Source organism: Microtus oregoni, unplaced genomic scaffold (assembly GCF_018167655.1).
Source record: "Microtus oregoni isolate MIOR12 unplaced genomic scaffold, Mior012 000001F_ref0000356, whole genome shotgun sequence".
Taxonomy (NCBI): domain Eukaryota; kingdom Metazoa; phylum Chordata; class Mammalia; order Rodentia; family Cricetidae; genus Microtus; species Microtus oregoni.
The window spans coordinates 73,140,396-73,158,540 of record NW_024543060.1 but is presented as its reverse complement, the minus strand read 5'-3'; the positions used below and the strand labels follow the sequence as shown (position 1 = coordinate 73,158,540).

At 37.2% G+C, this 18,145-nt stretch overlaps 1 protein-coding gene across 6 annotated transcripts in view; it reads right to left on the bottom strand.

Annotated features, from left to right (window-relative positions):
- The window catches only part of Nav3 (neuron navigator 3), a 709,344-nt gene that overhangs the window by 28,212 nt on the left and 662,987 nt on the right, over positions 1 to 18,145 (bottom strand). For all 6 annotated transcript variants that reach the window (XM_041665541.1, XM_041665547.1, XM_041665565.1 and 3 more), the window contains 5 exons: positions 15,663 to 15,774; positions 8,911 to 9,032; positions 7,267 to 7,439; positions 5,608 to 5,761; positions 3,319 to 3,493 (listed from right to left, as the gene is read on the bottom strand). In XM_041665541.1, coding sequence (XP_041521475.1) covers positions 3,319 to 3,493; positions 5,608 to 5,761; positions 7,267 to 7,439; positions 8,911 to 9,032; positions 15,663 to 15,774 — 736 coding nt within the window. The remainder of the gene's footprint in view (positions 1 to 3,318; positions 3,494 to 5,607; positions 5,762 to 7,266; positions 7,440 to 8,910; positions 9,033 to 15,662; positions 15,775 to 18,145) is intronic.

The following is an 18,145-nucleotide window of genomic DNA, read 5'->3' as shown; positions in this document are numbered from 1 at the left end:
CAGAGACTGGGCTGTACAACAAATGATAGAGCTTTCTCTTCTAGTACTTGACATTTAACCCTAATTTTTCCTTTCTGGATTCCCTAAAGATGCCGTCAGCCCCAGACAGCAGAAAGCACATTTAAGAATATGATGCCCACATTCCCAAGAGGTCAGGTGGGTGGTTTCTTGTTACTCAGTAGGTTATGGATATTCATCATTTTTAGCGGGGGTGGTGGTTACAAATTGTTATTGGTTATGGTCAGGAGAAAGTTAAACAAAGAAGGTTAGAGCCACAGAGAAACCCTGTCTCGAAAAACCAAAAAAAAAAAAAAAGTTCTTGTTTTGAAAAAGAAGATAGGGCATATAGATATGGTAGGATATAAGGGTACATTATTGAATCTACTCTGAAAGAATTAGGGGGATATAGAAATAAAGTTAAAATGTAGACTTTTCAATCTACTTTTATACCAAAAAAGCAAATATTAGTTTTAAATATTTTACATTGGCTTGGATTTTTTTTATATTGATACAATATTGAGATTATTTTTTTTAGAATATACTGTACATACATTTCTAATTTTGCTCAAGGTATGGTACCTTTGTAAGTCATTTAACAAAGTAATTCAAAATTCTAGCTCTTGAAAGTTATTATTACCAACTATTTCGAATTAAAAGGAAATGCAGGTTAGCAATTTTTCACTTATTATAGTTGAACTTATAGTCATGTTAGGTATATTTTCAAGGTCAGAGATCTACAGGATATGGTATTTAAGGTGTTTTAATAACTATGTTCTTTCATTTTTTTATGACAATGAGTCTTGTCTGTTCCTGGCAGCACCAGTCTCTTTCAGAAAAGATGATGGGAAATAAATAAACTCCATATGGAGTTTACTCTCTTTGTGGCAAAGGTTAGTTGCTGGGTAAGAAAGTGTTCTTGCTTTGACTGCTGACAATATGCGGTACAAACTGGACAAGTGGGATAAAAAAGGACTGAACTTTATCAACACAAGATAGGACAGTCCTTCAGAATATCCTGCTTCACAGAAAAGTCTATTAGATATGCTAGGCCAACAGGACAAATTGGATGCCCCAACATTGCAGAAGAACCTTGGGTGACTATCCAGCCAGCCAGCTGTTTCTGTCATTTCTCACATTCTTTTGGAAGTTGCTTGCTTACAATTCCTACTTACTCAGTTAATATTAATTTCTTCTTGCATCTCTGATGGAGTTGAAGACTTTATAGTTATAGTAACAGCTTTCATTTTTACCAGATTCAGAAGAGAAATTCTCTAAAGAAATTTAAAGTGTATAAGGTTGAGAGACATAAAAAGATAGTTTTGGTAATACAAGTTAGAATAGAAAGGGAATTAGGTACAACTTATGGACTCAACAAGATAGGATAGCTATGGAGTATTTTCTCTAAATTTTTCAGTTGTTAATGGACTAGACATTGTTAATATATTTATTGCCTACATATGATTATTATGCTTATTGTAGAGAGTTTTTCTTATATTAATTATAACCTTTTAAAAAAACTTTTAGACAAAAATTAAATGGGAAAATTGTTGATATCTTGTTTGTACAAATAAAGCTTGTCTGAAGGTCAGATAACATAGCTAGTTACTAGCTAGCCACAGAGGTCTAGAGGACTGTACAGACAGACAGGAAGTGATATGTCTGGGCAGAGAGAGGAAGTGATGAGGCGGGAGGAAACAGGAACTCACTTTCTTTTTGGCTGGGAAGTCAAGCAGGTAAGGTGGTTGTGGCTTGACTCCTTCATCTCTCTGATCTCTCAGCATTTCCCCCTGTATCTAACCATGGACTTTTATTATAAATACCTATTAGAACTTGTGCTATAGTAGAGTCTTGGATGATTACAAACATATAAATGTCTGAATTATTCCAAGTGTTAGTTGTTTCACTGGTTATACAAGGAAGGAAAGTATTTTAGAGCATTTTTATATTATGAAAGGCCACTAAAATAGAATTTTGAAAATTCTGACTTCTATTTGAAGATGTCCTTAATAAAAATACAATCAATTTCAACATTTAATATCATTTCCTTATCTTCCTCCATCTCATCCTCTGATGCTTGTGCATCTAGGTGCAATTGATTTAGAATTCTGACTCCACAGTGCTGTCTAGTTACCCAGGAACATGTATATCATTGGTTTCCAGTGTCACCTGCTGGTTGTGCCATGCAATTACCACAGATCCCCATGTAAACAATTTCTAAAGGAAATGCTATGTCTGTGATTGAAAGTCACAGGAAGAGTTATATCTTATAATTGAATTATGCATCAGATATGAAGATGAAATTATGTCATATGACTCTATTTGAAATCAAATCAGATCTGTACCCTTGTTCTATCATTAGTATGCTGAATACAATAAGAGAATCCAGCATGTTCTTTTCCTTTGTTGAAAATTTAATAGAGCTACAGAATGGTGATAGAGGAGCATCATGCTCTCTAGCCAGCATCATGAAGGATAGCACAGTCATTTAGAAGTTGGCTCGGTGCACTGAAAACTCTATTAACTGGCATGGAGCTATTTTTGTTATATTCAATGAGGACCAATCACCATGGAGAATATTTATTCCTCGTCTTCTTATTCATGACCATAGAAGAAGTACTTCACTGTGATTTCTAGACTGTATCTATCTCTAAGACTCGGTATTAGAGAATGCTCTTCTAAAATTACAAAATAAGGTTTGAGGACTTGAGAGGGAGAGGCAGCCGGAGCTCGGTATGTTCAAGGTCTGTGTTGGCATTTCATCTGTACTTTAATAAACAAAACTGGCCCGAAGATCAGAGAGGAAAACAGCCCCACTAATTAGCCTTACAGTCTAGGCAGTGGTAATATACACCTTTAATCCCAGTAGCCACACTAGTCTGCCATAGATAGTACATGATGTTAATCCCAGTTGTGTGGACCTTTAATCCCAGCCCTAGAGAGGATTATAAAATGGGAGAAGACAGCTCACAGTTTCAGTCTCATTCTTAGATCCCTGGAAGCAGGATTGCTATTTTCAGAAGGAGGTCTAGGTAAGAGTCAGTGGTTGGTTGTTTTGCTTTTCTGGTCTTCATATTGAACCCCAATTTCTGTCTCTGAGTTTTTATTGATCATGCTACAATGGCCAGATGATTTATATAGCTAGTTTCAGGCCAAACCTAGTCTCTTCAGAACTAATTAAATAAACAATATGCACAAGTCTATATGATAAATTTTAGCTATTTCTGAGGATTTTGAAGATAGGTAAAGCTTTCCTGACTGACCCAAGGAGAATAAAAACGAAGCTTGCTGGACTTTGAGTACACACATGCACTGACTTACCTGAGGTAATGGACTCTGTGATGTTCAGGTTGTTGAGCGAAAGCCCTAAGGATTGGCGAGAGGAAGAGGATGATGCGGTGCTGGAGGACTCAGATGGAGGCCGAGCAGGTTTAGCTGTGTTACCGGTTTCTGCCTTCAACCGGTCATTTTCAGCTTTCAATATTTCAATTTCGTTCTGTTGAGAAGATGTAAAAGGTGAAAAAAAAGTTTGATAAAATGACACAAATTTTGTATCAGTAATTTTGTAATCTGTATGCTTATTAAATACAAATCTCAAGCAAACCTAAATTATGAAAACAGAATTTTATTCCAAAGGAGAAACTCAAATGTGTGAGTTGCTACATTATCTAATACAAGCACAATCATTAAAGACATTATGGTACTGAGTACTAAACCAGGGCCTCACACACATGAGGCAAAAGTTTCTTACTAAGCATTATGTTCCATCCTGTTGCTAAAATATACTTTTCATAAGTTTTAAAGTTAAGCATACAGCTCAACATTTGAGTGATTGGCTTGCATTTACAAGCTCCTAAATTCAGTTCTTGATACTGCCAAAAAATAGACTGAAGATTGTTTATATTGGTTATAAATCTAATTTTTATACCTGATATTTGTTCTTATTGTATATAACTTTGTATAAGGCTTAGGACTTTCTTATTTAAACAAGAGAGGGAGGTGCTGTAGGAATTCCTACTGCCAGTAGTCTTTAAGTTACCTGCCCACTTGGGCGTGGCCTCTGTTATACTATATATGCCAATGTAGAGCATGTGTTTGGCCTCTTCTGGCTGTGGGATTCTGTTGCTATTCCCTGTTCCAGCAAAGAATTGTAATCTTTGAGTCTACCTCTAAATAAATAGCCCTCTATTATACTCAGTTCGGAGCTAGTGTGGGATTTCTTTTAAATGCCCTTCTTAGATTCTAGCACAGATATAACAAGCTGAATATCCTGTGTATTCTTTTAACCCCAGTTCTTAGTGGGGCAAACTGGGGATAAAGGCAGGGGATCACTGTGGCTTTCTGGTTTCTAGGCTAGTCATAAGTTCAGGGAGAAATCCTACCTAAGTGGAATACGAAAAGAGTGATAGAAGACACAAAGAGAGGATAGGACCTTCCGGCCTATCTGTATGTACATAGATGCACACACATGTGCTTATATGTTCAGAAAGACAAAGACAAATGAACTAAATCTTAAAATGGTTCCTAACATGTTCCTAACATTTTAATTTTTAAAAGCAATTCAATTATGTGTCTATGTGTTTGTACATGGGTGGGTTTGTGCTTGTGAGTGTACTGTCTCCGGAATCCAAAAGAGGGCAGCAGATTCCCTGGAAGTGGTGTTTCAGGAGTTCCTGAGCCACAGCACTTGGGTGCTGGTAGCTGAACTCAGGTCCAGTGGAAGAACAGAGATTCATCTGAACACTGAGCTTTCTCACCAGACCTAATACCTTTACTGTTAAAAACCATATTAGACTTCCACAGGGCAACGATGCCGGTTACACTTCTGTGAATTCATGCCAAATGGAAAAACCAGGCAAAGCAAAAGTAATTACAAGATGGTTTGCGTTCCTTCCGCATCCTTCCTAACAAAGGGGAAAGGTTTTGTTTGGCAGAACAGGGCACGGCACTCATACAAACCACAGAATCCTTTCTGTTCATCTCGACAGCAGTAGGTAAATGGCTTAGCATTTGCTTTTCTTATTTGAAGAGACTGGGGGACCAAGTCATCCCTGCTTCACAATGATAAGATGGAAGGAGTCAGAGCACAGACCCTTTCTGAACTTCGACTATAGATGCTCCCCAAAGTGCAAAGTCTTTGCTGTCAAAGGCGGTGTTCAAAATCACTTCTACTCCTGTATCCTAAAGCCTGCGATAAATGCCTCTAGTTTTCCTCATTATTTTTGCTTTTCAACAGAAAATGGGTAAAAGCCAGATTTCAAAAGAACATCTTTGAAGAACCAACACAAAGGTAGCTCACGGGAAAGTAAAGAAGCCAGAATCATAGTAGTTTCTTAAAACTCAACTCCCTGCCTGTATCCATTCACTTGTCGGTGAATCTTGAATTGCCCTGTTTGCCCATTTGCCTTCCCCTCTGCCTACCTGGATTTGAGCAAATCCCCCATTTGGTATTAACAACTGAGTTGCAAAGACTGCAAAAAAAAAAAAAAAAAGATAGACTATGTTTCCATGGTGGTTTGAAAAGTAGAATTTGTTATCTAACGGCTGTGAGGAGAGAAAAGGCTGGCTTTTATCTTTCCATTTTGTTCCGTTGAAGTAGGACGCACAGACCTGCATCCGGTTCATGGCTTCTCGGATCTGATCAAGATGGTGAGCTGAGCTGAGGGCCTCCAGCCTGATGTCCGTTAATTTTAATTCCTTTTCCCTGAGCTCGCTCTTCAGCTGCAGAATGATCTCTGCCTCGGCCTCCGTGCATTCACAAATCCTAAAGGAAAGCCAGACACAAACTAGGTCGTCAGGGGAAGCCGAAGGATTAGGGAAAGAAATGGTTCTTTTAAAGGTTGAACTGCAGTAATCGCCGCCAGGTACAGATGTTTTCTGCTGTTGGCAAAACCTACAGCGAAGGAGAGTTTTACCAGCGCTCATTCATAGGTTCGAAACTGAAATCAGCTGCTTTTCTTTTCCTCTTTTTGTCCTGTTTTCTGAAGTTTAAAGGCAGTCTGGTATTAAGGAAGCAAAAGCGATCCTCAGAACTCCCTGGTGTCTGATATGGATAGAATAAACCATTGTGACATTTCAGTGCGTATTTGTCAAGGGGCTTAACCCTCCGTTTGTAACATGAAATTCTCCCTTTTTAAAAGCCAAATCATTATATTCTCAAAATGTTGATTTCTCCCTTTCTAAAACTGTGCAAACAATAACCTTATTTGCCTCCATGCTGTCAGTCAGCGTCCATGAAAATCCAATATAAATATTGTAGAAAATAAATTACAGAGATTAGTTTTGGACATTTAAATAATGGATGAGTGTTACATAAACTTCCTGTCGGACTCTGAAAACTTAGGAGATCATAGCTAATGAAGCTAAGCCACCAATTTCAACCCACGCCAGCAAGCTAACTGGAGGCTGCATGAAGGTCATATTCCCTATATCCTTACTACTTTGTTGGGGGTTTATGCATAATCTGTCAAGAGATTTCTTTATATTAACTAATAACTTAAAATCTGAAGGTTTAGACAGTTGATCACAAAAGTTTTCCTTATGTAAGTGATGAAATCATGTAATCACAGCATGGTGGTACTCTTTTCTTTGCATGTCTGGGATAGTCGTTTTTGCTGAACATACAAGAACATTTGCACAAAGTACTTTATAAAAACATATGAAATTATTTCGCCAATTACATTTTACATGCTGTGGTTCTTATTTTTTTATACTATAAAATTTGGCTACTATAGAAAAGTCATGATATCTAGTGCAACCAAAGGCAAACGGATTTGGGGTTGATTTGGGGAAACTATTGTTTAGTTGAAAAACAAAGGACTGTGTGAAGATGGAAACGCATGCAAAGGATTTTAGAAAAGGACAAAAAAATCCACGGCGAGGTTAGAACCTGTGTCTTTACAGTTTCATGCAAAACACGCTCTTTTACCGGGATCTATGCTTGTAGATCACAGGGCCATTTTTTCGTTTCTTGGGTGGCCAGACAAGGGGTGACCTGCATGTATGCACATTTAGACAGACACATGGATCAATGCAAGTAAAAAAAAAATGATTTAGAAAAGCGTAGGATGAGATTGCGAAACAGCAGATACTAATAGAAAATAGAACAGAAACAAAGATTGTCCACCATTCCTAGCAAGAACTGTAATGATGGATAAAAACAGATGAGCTTGTGAGAGCGAGTCGGACTGCATTTAGGACGTAGCCACTGGCCTTGGCTGAAGTCAGTTTTGAAAAGTTGGTCAAAATGATACCAAGGGAGTAACTTACGCTGAGGCCGACTGGGAGGGCTTCATGGATGTGGAACCACAGTCGCCAGCATTGTGGGGTAGCTTGGGGGATGCTGGCAGAGAGGAATCTGTCAGCTCTTCAATGTCCGAATGTGAGGAAGGTGGCTTCGTGGACTTTTTCTTCCCAAAGGCTTGTTTGAAAGAGCTTCTCAGCTGCAAGGAGGACAGAAGTTACCCTTTTGCCCATCTGAATGCAGAGGGATTATTGGCTGTGGGGAGTTAGTTAGCAGGCACCATCCTAGCCACTGCCTGGGGTGAGTATATGTAAGCAGAGTATTAACAATGGCGGCACAGTATCCCTAAGACATCAATACTGTGCTCTGTAGTTCCCTTTTGTTCTTGTATTAATCCAGCAGAGCGCAAACATGGAGGGCTTTTGAACAGCGCGAGGTCAAGGGCATGGCTGTCTGAGCACTCATTTAAAACTAAGTACCTTGAAGGGATCTCTGTTCCCAAGGCTTCTCTCTTCAAGGCAATTTGTTTTAAATGGCCACTTTAGCGCCACAATCAAGTCATGTCCTGCTGACAGTCCAAACTTAAAAAGCAAAATGAAATCAAATTCACCTGACACTTCATTAATTGTGATTTTTTTTTTGGTGGCTATTCAGATTTCCAATAACAAGACTATTCAAAACCAGAATTGGTATCCCCTACAGCTCTATTCAGAAAGTGGTTTTACTTCTCTTGAAAATTTGAGATTAAAATGAAAAGGCACAAAGGAAAGACATACAAGGTAATCTGTTTTTAAAAGGTATAAAAGCCTGCTGCCAAAATGAATAGCATTCATGCCGAGGTAGGGTGTTTTGTATAGATGCATGCCAAATGTCCACGGTTACATATTCACCTCACTTCCTCTAGAGTTCACCTTGCAGAAATATGAAAGAGTGTAGAATTACAAATCAAGGGAATGAAGGCTGATCAGTATTTTAAAATATTACCTGCATAAACATTTGTTTGAAACAAAAAGATATTTGTTTTCATTATTTCCAGAAAATCACCAGTAAAAGTCTCAACTTGCTTTGAGTGTCCTCAAAAAGCTTCTATCTGTATGAAGGTTGACTTCTGTCTCAAGGTAGTGATAGAAATTCTGTTCTTTACTGTATTACCTTTTTTTCTGATTAATATTTTCATAAATAATAAAAATATCTCTAGTAAATTTATGCATAGTTCTTCTAGAGTTCATTTCTATATTCCCACTATGGTCTACTTAGTATTCCTATTATGCTCTGTTAGATAAATACATATATGCCAATAGAAACTAACGCATTTGATTTCTTATGGGCTGGTGCTTTCTTCATTGTACATTCTGTAGAGTCCGAGTGTTGGGGAGGCCTTTGGTTTCAAGGTTTCTCCTTTCCCTCTCCCACCTCTATTTCCACCATCCTCATCCTAATCATAATCTTCCTCATCTCCATTGTGATAAGGAAGCCCCACCCTTGATCTCCATCCTAGCCCAACCTCTGTGCCCTTCAGCGCCATGTCTGCCTAACTTTAGAAGTAAAGAATCTGAATGGGGCTCTGTCGACTGCTGGAGATTTCTAACCCCTCCACCCCCAGCCCCAAGTAAACAGCTAAGTCCTTGTGTCACCCTAAGTTCTAACTTTCACCAGAGGGGATGTCTTACCCAGTTTTTCTTTTTCTTTTTCTTGGAGTCGGCATCATTACCACTGCCAATGCTGGAGTGGCTGGTGGCGCTGTTGATACTAGAAACGCTTTCAGAGGAATGCTGTCTTCTGATGCGGAGATCTAGCAACAGACAGAGGGGGTCAAGTTCACTCACCATCTCAGTCTGCAGGCAGAGGGTGTGTGGCTTTCCAGCTAAGCACGGCTTTCTACAGCCCACTGCAGTGCAGTTTTGGTCTGCTGTATTTAATAAAGTATAACTGTATTTGTTTTAATTAACTGGGTCGTACCCATGAAGCGTCAATGAGAATCTCAAATGGGCCCATGGCACCAGAGGTTTGAAGAGTTTTGAGTGTAGTCCAAAGCCGAATGGCTAAGCTCTGTGATTTTTTACCAATACCTAATTAGACAGCCCTTCCAAAAATGATTTGTTTCTAATGATTAGTTCCATGGAGCAAATGGAAATTCACAAAACGTGAAGAATGAATTCTGTCTCTCTAATATTTGTGCTATGAATAAAAGTACCAAGGCCAAATTCATTAACTTTCCACTTAATGGAATCATACCAGACCACTGCTGAAACATTCCTTGCAAGTCATGCACGCAAACTCTTCATTTCATAGGTGAGGGGCATGAACTGCAAAGAAGGTCTGTATATGATCAATGTTAAAGAAGGGGCGAGGAAAATCTCCAAGCAACCCCTGATCAGATAAAACTAACTCCCCCGTCTAACTCTTCATCTATGTGTTCTTAATTCTTGTGCAAGAGAAAGTGGAAGTGGCTATTTGAAAATTAAACAGACAATAACTTTATTATAGTACAGTTCTTAGAAGCACATCCCTGGTCCCTGACCCAACAAAGAATAGTAAAATCAAAAGCAATAGCAGCTGGGCAGTGGTGGTGCATGCCTTTAATCCCAGCACTCGGGAGGCTGAGGCAGGCGGATCTCTGGGAGTTCGGGGCCAGCCTGGTCTACAAGAGCTAGTTCTAGGACAGGCTCCAAAGCTACAGAGATGTCCAGTCTCGGGGAAAAAAAAAGCAATAGCAAATCTAGACGTCTCCTGATGTACTTAATTTTATTGTTAAAGCAATAACATGTCTTTAACTACTAAATATAATCTGCACACAGTTACACACATGAAAACTGATGGTGTGAGCATTGGTGCTACATTAATTTGTACTTCAACTTAGAGAAGATATTTGGAAGAGAACAGCTTTTGGTATTCAGTATTCTATAAAGGCATCTACTCATCCCAAGTAATTAGCTTATAGCAGGTAGGTAGATATATTAGAATTAAACTTATTTTGAAATTTCATCTATTTGCAACAACCTGATATTTTCAGTGGGACACTAAGACAATTGTAAAGAAAAATTTGCTTTTAGGATATAACTTGTAGTATATTTAATTTGCATCGGTATAGATTAGCCTAACAAATACAAATTTTGATGGGACTTGTAGGATGTCAAAAATTGCTATATAATTGCTATATAACATTTAAAATGTTTCTATGGGAAGCCTGGTCTTTTCTGAAGGGAAGCAGAGTAAGAGTGGATCTAGGGAGGGGGTAACTAGTAGTAGTGGAGGGAGGGAAAACTGCAGTTGGAATGTATTGAAAACAAAACAAAGAAAGAAAAGAATTCAAGAGAAATAAAATAAATTAAAATATAATAAAACTAGTTTTGTCAATAAAAACGTTTCCATAGAAATAATAGTGTGAAATAAAGTTTGATTCAGTTATCAAATTAATAAAAAGTAAGACTAGCAGATGTCAGTGGATAATAAATTATTCTAAAAAGTATTTACTGTTATCCAATTTCATACATAAACACTCACATACATTTCTGTATAGATAACATATAATATAAAATATCATATTTTATATAATTATATATAACATATATTGTATTTATTACAAATAACTGATCAATAGTTGATAACAAAGGAAAAACTCCTATAAAATGATATTATATCTGTGTAAAGAACAGGAAAATTTCCATACTTTCAACTTTCAACCTTGTAACATTTTTATTATACTTTTCAAATATAATCATATTCGAGGATGTATTTCTATTCCTTTATTTTAAATGTCATTTAATCTAGTAGATTAGTTATTTATATCTATTTCTTTATTTAAGACAAAATAGAATACCATGTACAAAAACTTTGATATATCTATAAGTGAATTCATATTTTTGTGATAGGTTTACTTACCAGACTGGTAATAAACATAGCATAAAAATTTAGAGAACAACAGTGGGTTAACAGATGGGACTTTTGCCAGATTGGCCTGTGTAGAAAAGTGTCACCTCGCTGCATATATTTATCCTAGGGCCAGATGTCAAAATGTAGAGAAAACTGCAGTTTCAAAGCTTCAAAGACAGCATTTCAACCTCATCAGCTGAATACCCAGTGAGAGCTGCATGGCTTGGACAGGCAACTATTTTCGCCATGCAACACTGGCTGTCAATAGAATACAAGCAACATGCTTGTAGTAACAGAACTGAATGATGTTTCAATACTTCAGAAATATGAATCCTGCTACATATTCAACTATTCTGTCTTCTGATTGTTCTCAAGGTATAATATTTAAACATTTTTAATGATTTTGGGTAAATTTAGACTTAACCGATTATCCAGCCCACACTTGCAAGCAACAAAATTCCTATATTTGAATTCTAGAAGATACAGTAAGCTACCTGTTGCCTAAGATAAAAGGCGTCATTCCAGAAAGCCTCACTTCAGTGACTTGTGTTGTATTAAGGGAAGGATTAAGCCTTTTTAAAGCCCTTCTGGACCTATTTACGACACGAAGATTTAGAACATAAGCTGCTTTATTATAGCTCTGAGATAAGCCTTAAATATGCAGTAATTTTCCATGCAGCATATAAATCAAGTTCCCTACATGGAAAGTTGCTGAATTTTTAGCAGAAGTAGCTCAAGAAAATAAGTGTGTTTTTCACAGTAAGTATACCCCTTTACGTAATTTTTTGTAAAACTTAAATTCAACCATATAATTTTTGATTTTGTTATTCCTTTCTATAAACTTTGGATAAGCTTCCATGTGGCGGTTTGAATAGGAATGACCTCTGTAGACTCATGACTTTGAATGCTTGGTTCATAGGGACTGGCACTATTAAAAAGTGTGGGCTCAATGGAGTAGGTGTAACCTTGATGGAGGGAAGAAGTTTGTCACCGAGGGGGTGGGCTTTGAGTCTCACAAGCCCAAGCCGAGCTTAAGGGTTCAGGTCTCATCCTGCTGTCTTTGGATCCTGGTGTAGAAATTTTAGCCCCTTCTCCAGCAGCATGTCTACCTGCCTGCCACCATGCTTCCCCTGATAATAACAACGATGGACTAAACCTCTGAACTGTAAACCAGTCCCAATTAAATGCTTCCTTTAATAAAAGTTGCCATGGTCATGGAAATTCTTCAAAGTAATGGAAATCCTAACCAAGACACTCCTACACACTTAAGGTATTGCCACAGCCAAAATACAAATGAAAAGATTTTCTAGCATAAATTTAAGAAGATAGATTTAATAAGTATAGGGGAGAAACGTAAATATAAATACTTTCCCAGAAATATATCACAGGGGACTTGAACCAGTTTAGGGGGCTAGGAGGCCTGCTTTGGCTAAATCCTGCAGTTTTCTAAAACGTTTTGATTTTTATCAAATAGAGGAGAATATCAGAAGTGAGCAGGGTATAATAAGAAATTCAGGCTGGAGAACAATTTCAAAATGGAGTGCACATTATAACACAAAAGCAAGAGGCAAATTCAAGAACTACGAATTACTGAATATTTGTTGAGTGAGGCAAGCTGGTAAGGAGATGTAGTGTCATATTTAATAGTCCGAATTTCTCACAGTAGACAATGGAGTCCTGGTTAGTACATGTTTTTACACAACTTCTCTGGCTTTGATGTGAGGGATGTTGTAGACCAGTGGTTCTCAACCTATGGGTTGTGATGCTTAAAAAAAAAAAACTAGAAAACACAGATATTTACATTACCAATTATAACAGGAGAAAAATTACAATTACGAAATAGCAACACAATAATTTTATGGTTGGGGTCACCACACATGAGGAATTGTATTAGGGGGTTGTAGCATTAGGAAAAGTTGAGAACCACCGGTGTACTCTGTAGAAGATTTTTCATCTGTGTGGTATTAGGGATTAGAATTAGGGCCCTGTGGATGATAGATAGGCACGCTATGGCTGAGTTATATCCCCTGTCCATAAGCAGGAAGAAGTCAAGAAACATCGAGCCTATGTAGAAGTCCATAGTCAGAGTTCAGGGGAGAGATGGAGGATGGTGGATAAAGTCAGAGAAAAGAGAATATTCAAGAGCTATTGAAGGCATGGAGTCAATAAACCTATAGATATATTGAATCAGGAGAACAGTGCTTATGACTGACATGTACCATTTCTGGCTATAAAAGAGAAAAGATGGTAATATTCACAGACAAAGGATGATGAATAGAGAAAGTCTGAGAGGAAAGATGGCAAGTACAGAATGTTGATCTTCAGGTGCCAGAGTTAAACCCAAAGGCATCCTAGTATATCTCTCCTTTGGCATTAAGAGGTGAGCTTGGCTTCAAGGCATAGTAGACCAGTTCGTACTAAAAGCAATAATTGTAGCTTGAGCAGTAGACAAATTCATAGACTTTTAGATAGAATATATAACATCATATGGTAAGACTCATAATAAAGAAGAATATAGGATACCAAAAATTAAAAATGGATACAGAAGAGTGAATGGATATTTACCACAGAAAAATTTACAAGGAATTAAAAAGGATTAGAAATATCACAGTAGCTCAAGAAATGATCCCAGCAGTTGGTACAAGGGATTGTGTGCTATTTAACAGTTTCTGTACAACAAAGAAAGCCATCAGGCAAAATAAAGAGATCGCCTACAGAATAGTAGGACATTTATCCCAACTAAACACACAACAGGAAACTAACATGTAGAAACTATAAAGGACTTCAAAAATTAAATATCATCCTTGAGAGATAGCTGAGTTGTTAAGATCACTGATTGCTGTTTCAAAGGACCCATGTTTGATTTCCAGCACCCACGTCACAGAACCCACATGACAGCACCCACGTGACAGCACCCATATTTGTCAGCCCAGTCCCATGGGATCCAACGACCTCTTCTGGCTTCTGTGGACACTAGGCACACATGCTTTGCTCAGACATCCACTGAGGCAAAACACTCATAAATAAATAATAAATATAAAAACTTAAAATATTATATACCAAAATAGAAGTCTCACCCAATCGATAAGTGGACTAGTGAATTGAATAGCTAGTTCTCAAAGAAAGAAGTTAAAATAACCAATATATATTTGATAAAGTGTTCAGCATCATTAGGCATCGGGAGATATAAATTAAAACAGGCTATGATTCCACTCTAGCCAGAGTAACTATTACCAAGAATGTCAATGGTAAACGCTGGCAAGGGAGAGGGGAGGATGGTAGCTGGTCTACAATAACAGGTACAAAGTAACTACTACAGCTCCTCTGGAAATAAGCGTGAATTACTCACAGAAACTAGTAACAGATCTATCATTAGACCCAACTATACCACCGAAGGTATATACCTGAAGGATTCTCGGTCACCATACCATAGAGATACTTGCACAGCCATGTTTACATGGCACTATCCTGATAACCAAGATAAAGAGCTAGCCTATACGTTCACCAACAGACACTAGGTAAAGGCAGAATAATGTTCAGGAAGATAGCAGACCAGAAAGAGGGAAAGAAGGATGAGAAAAGAAGACGGATTGTGAGGGAAGCAAGAATAAAATATAATGACATATATGTATGAAATATCATGGCGATTAAAAAATGCTGCATGAAGAACAATGTAGGGCAGCACGAATATTTGCAAAAATAAACATTTCAAGTGTGAGGGTTTGGGCATCACTAGTAGAATCTGTTTTCCTACCTAGTACAAGAAATTGAAATATTTAATGAATTAAGTATTACATATGTCACTATTGGTCCTGGACAAAATATTTTTGGTATAAGGGTGGGAATAGGGGGTGTCATCCCAGTGGGTTGGAGAGTGATGAGTAATTGGAGACATGGGAAGAATGCAAAACTATTTATCAGAACTAGTCTGGAGCTGAGAAAAGAGGGGAAAAGGCATTCAGGATTTAGAAAAGGATTTGAAATTGAAGGAAGAACAATGTACTTTAACATGCTGATGTCAGGATATAAATAAATAGAACATAGGTAAAGAAGAATTAGGACTTTAAAAAAATGAGCATTTTTTTCCACGGTGTTCCAAGGCATTGGCATGGTGGCAAAAAAAAATCACACAGGCATAGTACTGATACACTTTTATCTGGCTCCTTGTCACATTAAAACTCCTGGCTACCAGAACTGTACCTTTTCATTGACCCTTCCCATAAGACCTTGCTCCCGGTGTACATTGGATCTTGATTATCATATCCATTCTTAGGCTTGATTTGCTTGAAGTCAGACAATTAACCAACTTTCAACCTACCAGCTTCAATGTACTAGTTCAAGCAGAGAAAAATGTGTGCATGACTCGTTACAATTTCATAATCTAAAATTCACTGGATAATGAAAGCTAACGTTCACAAGGTTTGGAATTCTGGAGCAGTTATATTACTTACTATAAAAGGTGGCACCACTGAGTAAGTAAAACTACTGTGACTAATCCCATGCCCGTGTTTACAGTATGGGGTGACACAGGGCACAGCTTGAAGTATACCTTTGGGAGGGTGGTCTGGGCCATTCAGCGCACCCTGAATAGCCGCCTGGGCAGCAGAGTTCTGGGCTTTCAGCATTTCAATCGTTTCCCGTAGTTCTATGAGTTCCGATTCCTGTAGAATGAACAGAATTTGGTAGTTTAATGTCTAGAAAGAAATAAAAGGTCATTGTTAATACTTTCCTGTCAAATAGGTTTGATAGTATTTGGCCCTATACTCCTGAAGGAGTTGGAGTCTTGGCTGACCTTGTCAAATTGTATCTAAATTTTTGTTAGCTAAAGAAGGAATTTTAACAATCCTATCCTATAAAAGTAATCTCAGGAGTCCACAATCCTTTCAAAGGGAGGTACATGGCTGATCCCTTCAAAGCAAGGCAAGATAAACCGTCACTCAGTTTAGCATTACCTCTGGGAACATTAGATATTAAATCTCAATATTTCAACATAACACTATGTTGCCTTTGGTGTCCAATGGATACCCTGATTTTAGATTTTGTCTGAAATGCTTTGTACCTTGGGAATTGATTCTCTGTCTTTAAGCATAAATCTTGGCACTCATTCGAAGCTCATTTCTTTGAACTGTCACCCTACTGTGTTCGGAGGGCATATTAAAGTCACCTTAGAACCCTGATATGATTTTCATGCAGCAGTGAATGGAAACATAGGAAATACAAAGACTTTATATATTAAATTATAAATAATATCAGTGTCCTTTCTCGGTGTCTCATAGATTACAAGGAAAAGCTAAGCAATTTCATTGCAGAAAGTTGCCTCATATGTTGAAATGTCCAGTAACGATTCGATTCTAATCTTAGGTAGACATGGCAATTGCTTGAAACGACACGGGAAATTAGAATAGATACACAATCAGTGTCTCGTGATTGTTTTCCCACTCTCTTTTTCTCTTTTTTCGGAGAAAAGATTTCCTTCTGTTGCTCAGGCAACAATACAACGTCTTGGCCTCCCATGTGCTGGGGTTACAGGCTTGAACATCATGTTGCCTTTTATACATCTATTTGCTTGAGTATGTCACATGTTTGTGATGGACACTGGTTAGATTGAAAAATAAACTCTTGTGAACATTAAACAGTTTGTAAATACAAACCTCATAATGAAAATTAGAAGGAAATTACATATTCATCTCTCGTAAAGGAAGCATATCACATTGTAGACACAATTTACAACCCTGTCCATCATAACAACTTTGTCTCCCCCAACTTCTGCTTTGTGTCTCTTGTTCAATTACTACAAGTAATTTTACTAAAACTTGATGTTTCTACTTGAAACTCTGGAGAGAGAAAGTATTTACTGGAAATAGATTCACATAATTTAAAAATCAATTTTATAACCAGTGCTTAGGTGAGTGCTAAATTTTAATTAAAGTCAGAGTTTCATCCCTGGATTTGGAACCAATGATGCTTATGCTGCAGACTTAAAAACCTGCTAAAATATTTAAAATATTTGACTCTGGCTTTACAGAAAGAAATGGAAATAAGATCTTATGCAAATGTAATAATTGAGCTTAAGTTTGAGCTAGCTGAGTTATTTAAGTGCCAAAGCTTTAATCTCTTCTAGAGAAGTCTCGTCTATAAACTTTGTTTTTTCAAGACAGAGCTTCTCTATGTAGTCCTGGCTGTTTTTGAACTAGTTCTATAGACCAGACTAGCCTTGAACTCACAGAGATACCCCAGCCTCTGCTTCCAGAGTGCCAGGATAAAAGCCAGGATTAAAGGTGTGCACCATTACATTGATTTTTTTGTCTAACCCTTTAAAAGTGATTAAAAGTGAAATATTCATAGAATATGGCCTTTTTGCAACAATGCATTTAATACATCTTAGAAGAATGATCACTTTGTAAAATTAAGGTTTACTTTGAAAATGGCAGATATCTTTAGACCAATTGTTTTCTGTGATGGTTTAGTTAAACTAAGTGAAGGATAACTAGGTAAGAAATGTATTTACTATATGACTTTGAAAACTTCTATCTGTTAAAAACTAGCTGATATGAATTCATGTTGGTGTTTCTACAGGGCAGCTTTCTAAGCATAAATAACTGCCTATAACAAATTCTGTAAGATTTTAATTAAACTGATAGCTAAATTCCATAAGGATGGATATGATCTGTTCAAAACTATATTTCTTATTCCCTACATCTTCAAAAATTTCCAATAATGAAATCTACTCTCATTTTGTCATTCAAGCTACAACCATGACCTTTTTGAGAATTTCATATGATGTTTACCTTTTGCCAAATATTCTTTCCCTTACAGGCCAAAATGAAATATCCCTGTCAGAAAAATAAAATAAAAGAGGTCCCTTTTATACCATTTAATGGAATATCTTATTTTGCTGCTGAGAGATCATTCTTTTTGATTGATTTATAATTCAATTTATAATGCTGGAGTGATTTTATGAAAAGTTCTGGTTTACACGCAATAGATGTACTTGTTCTCTGAAGAAAAAAATTTCAGCTTTACTACTCACAT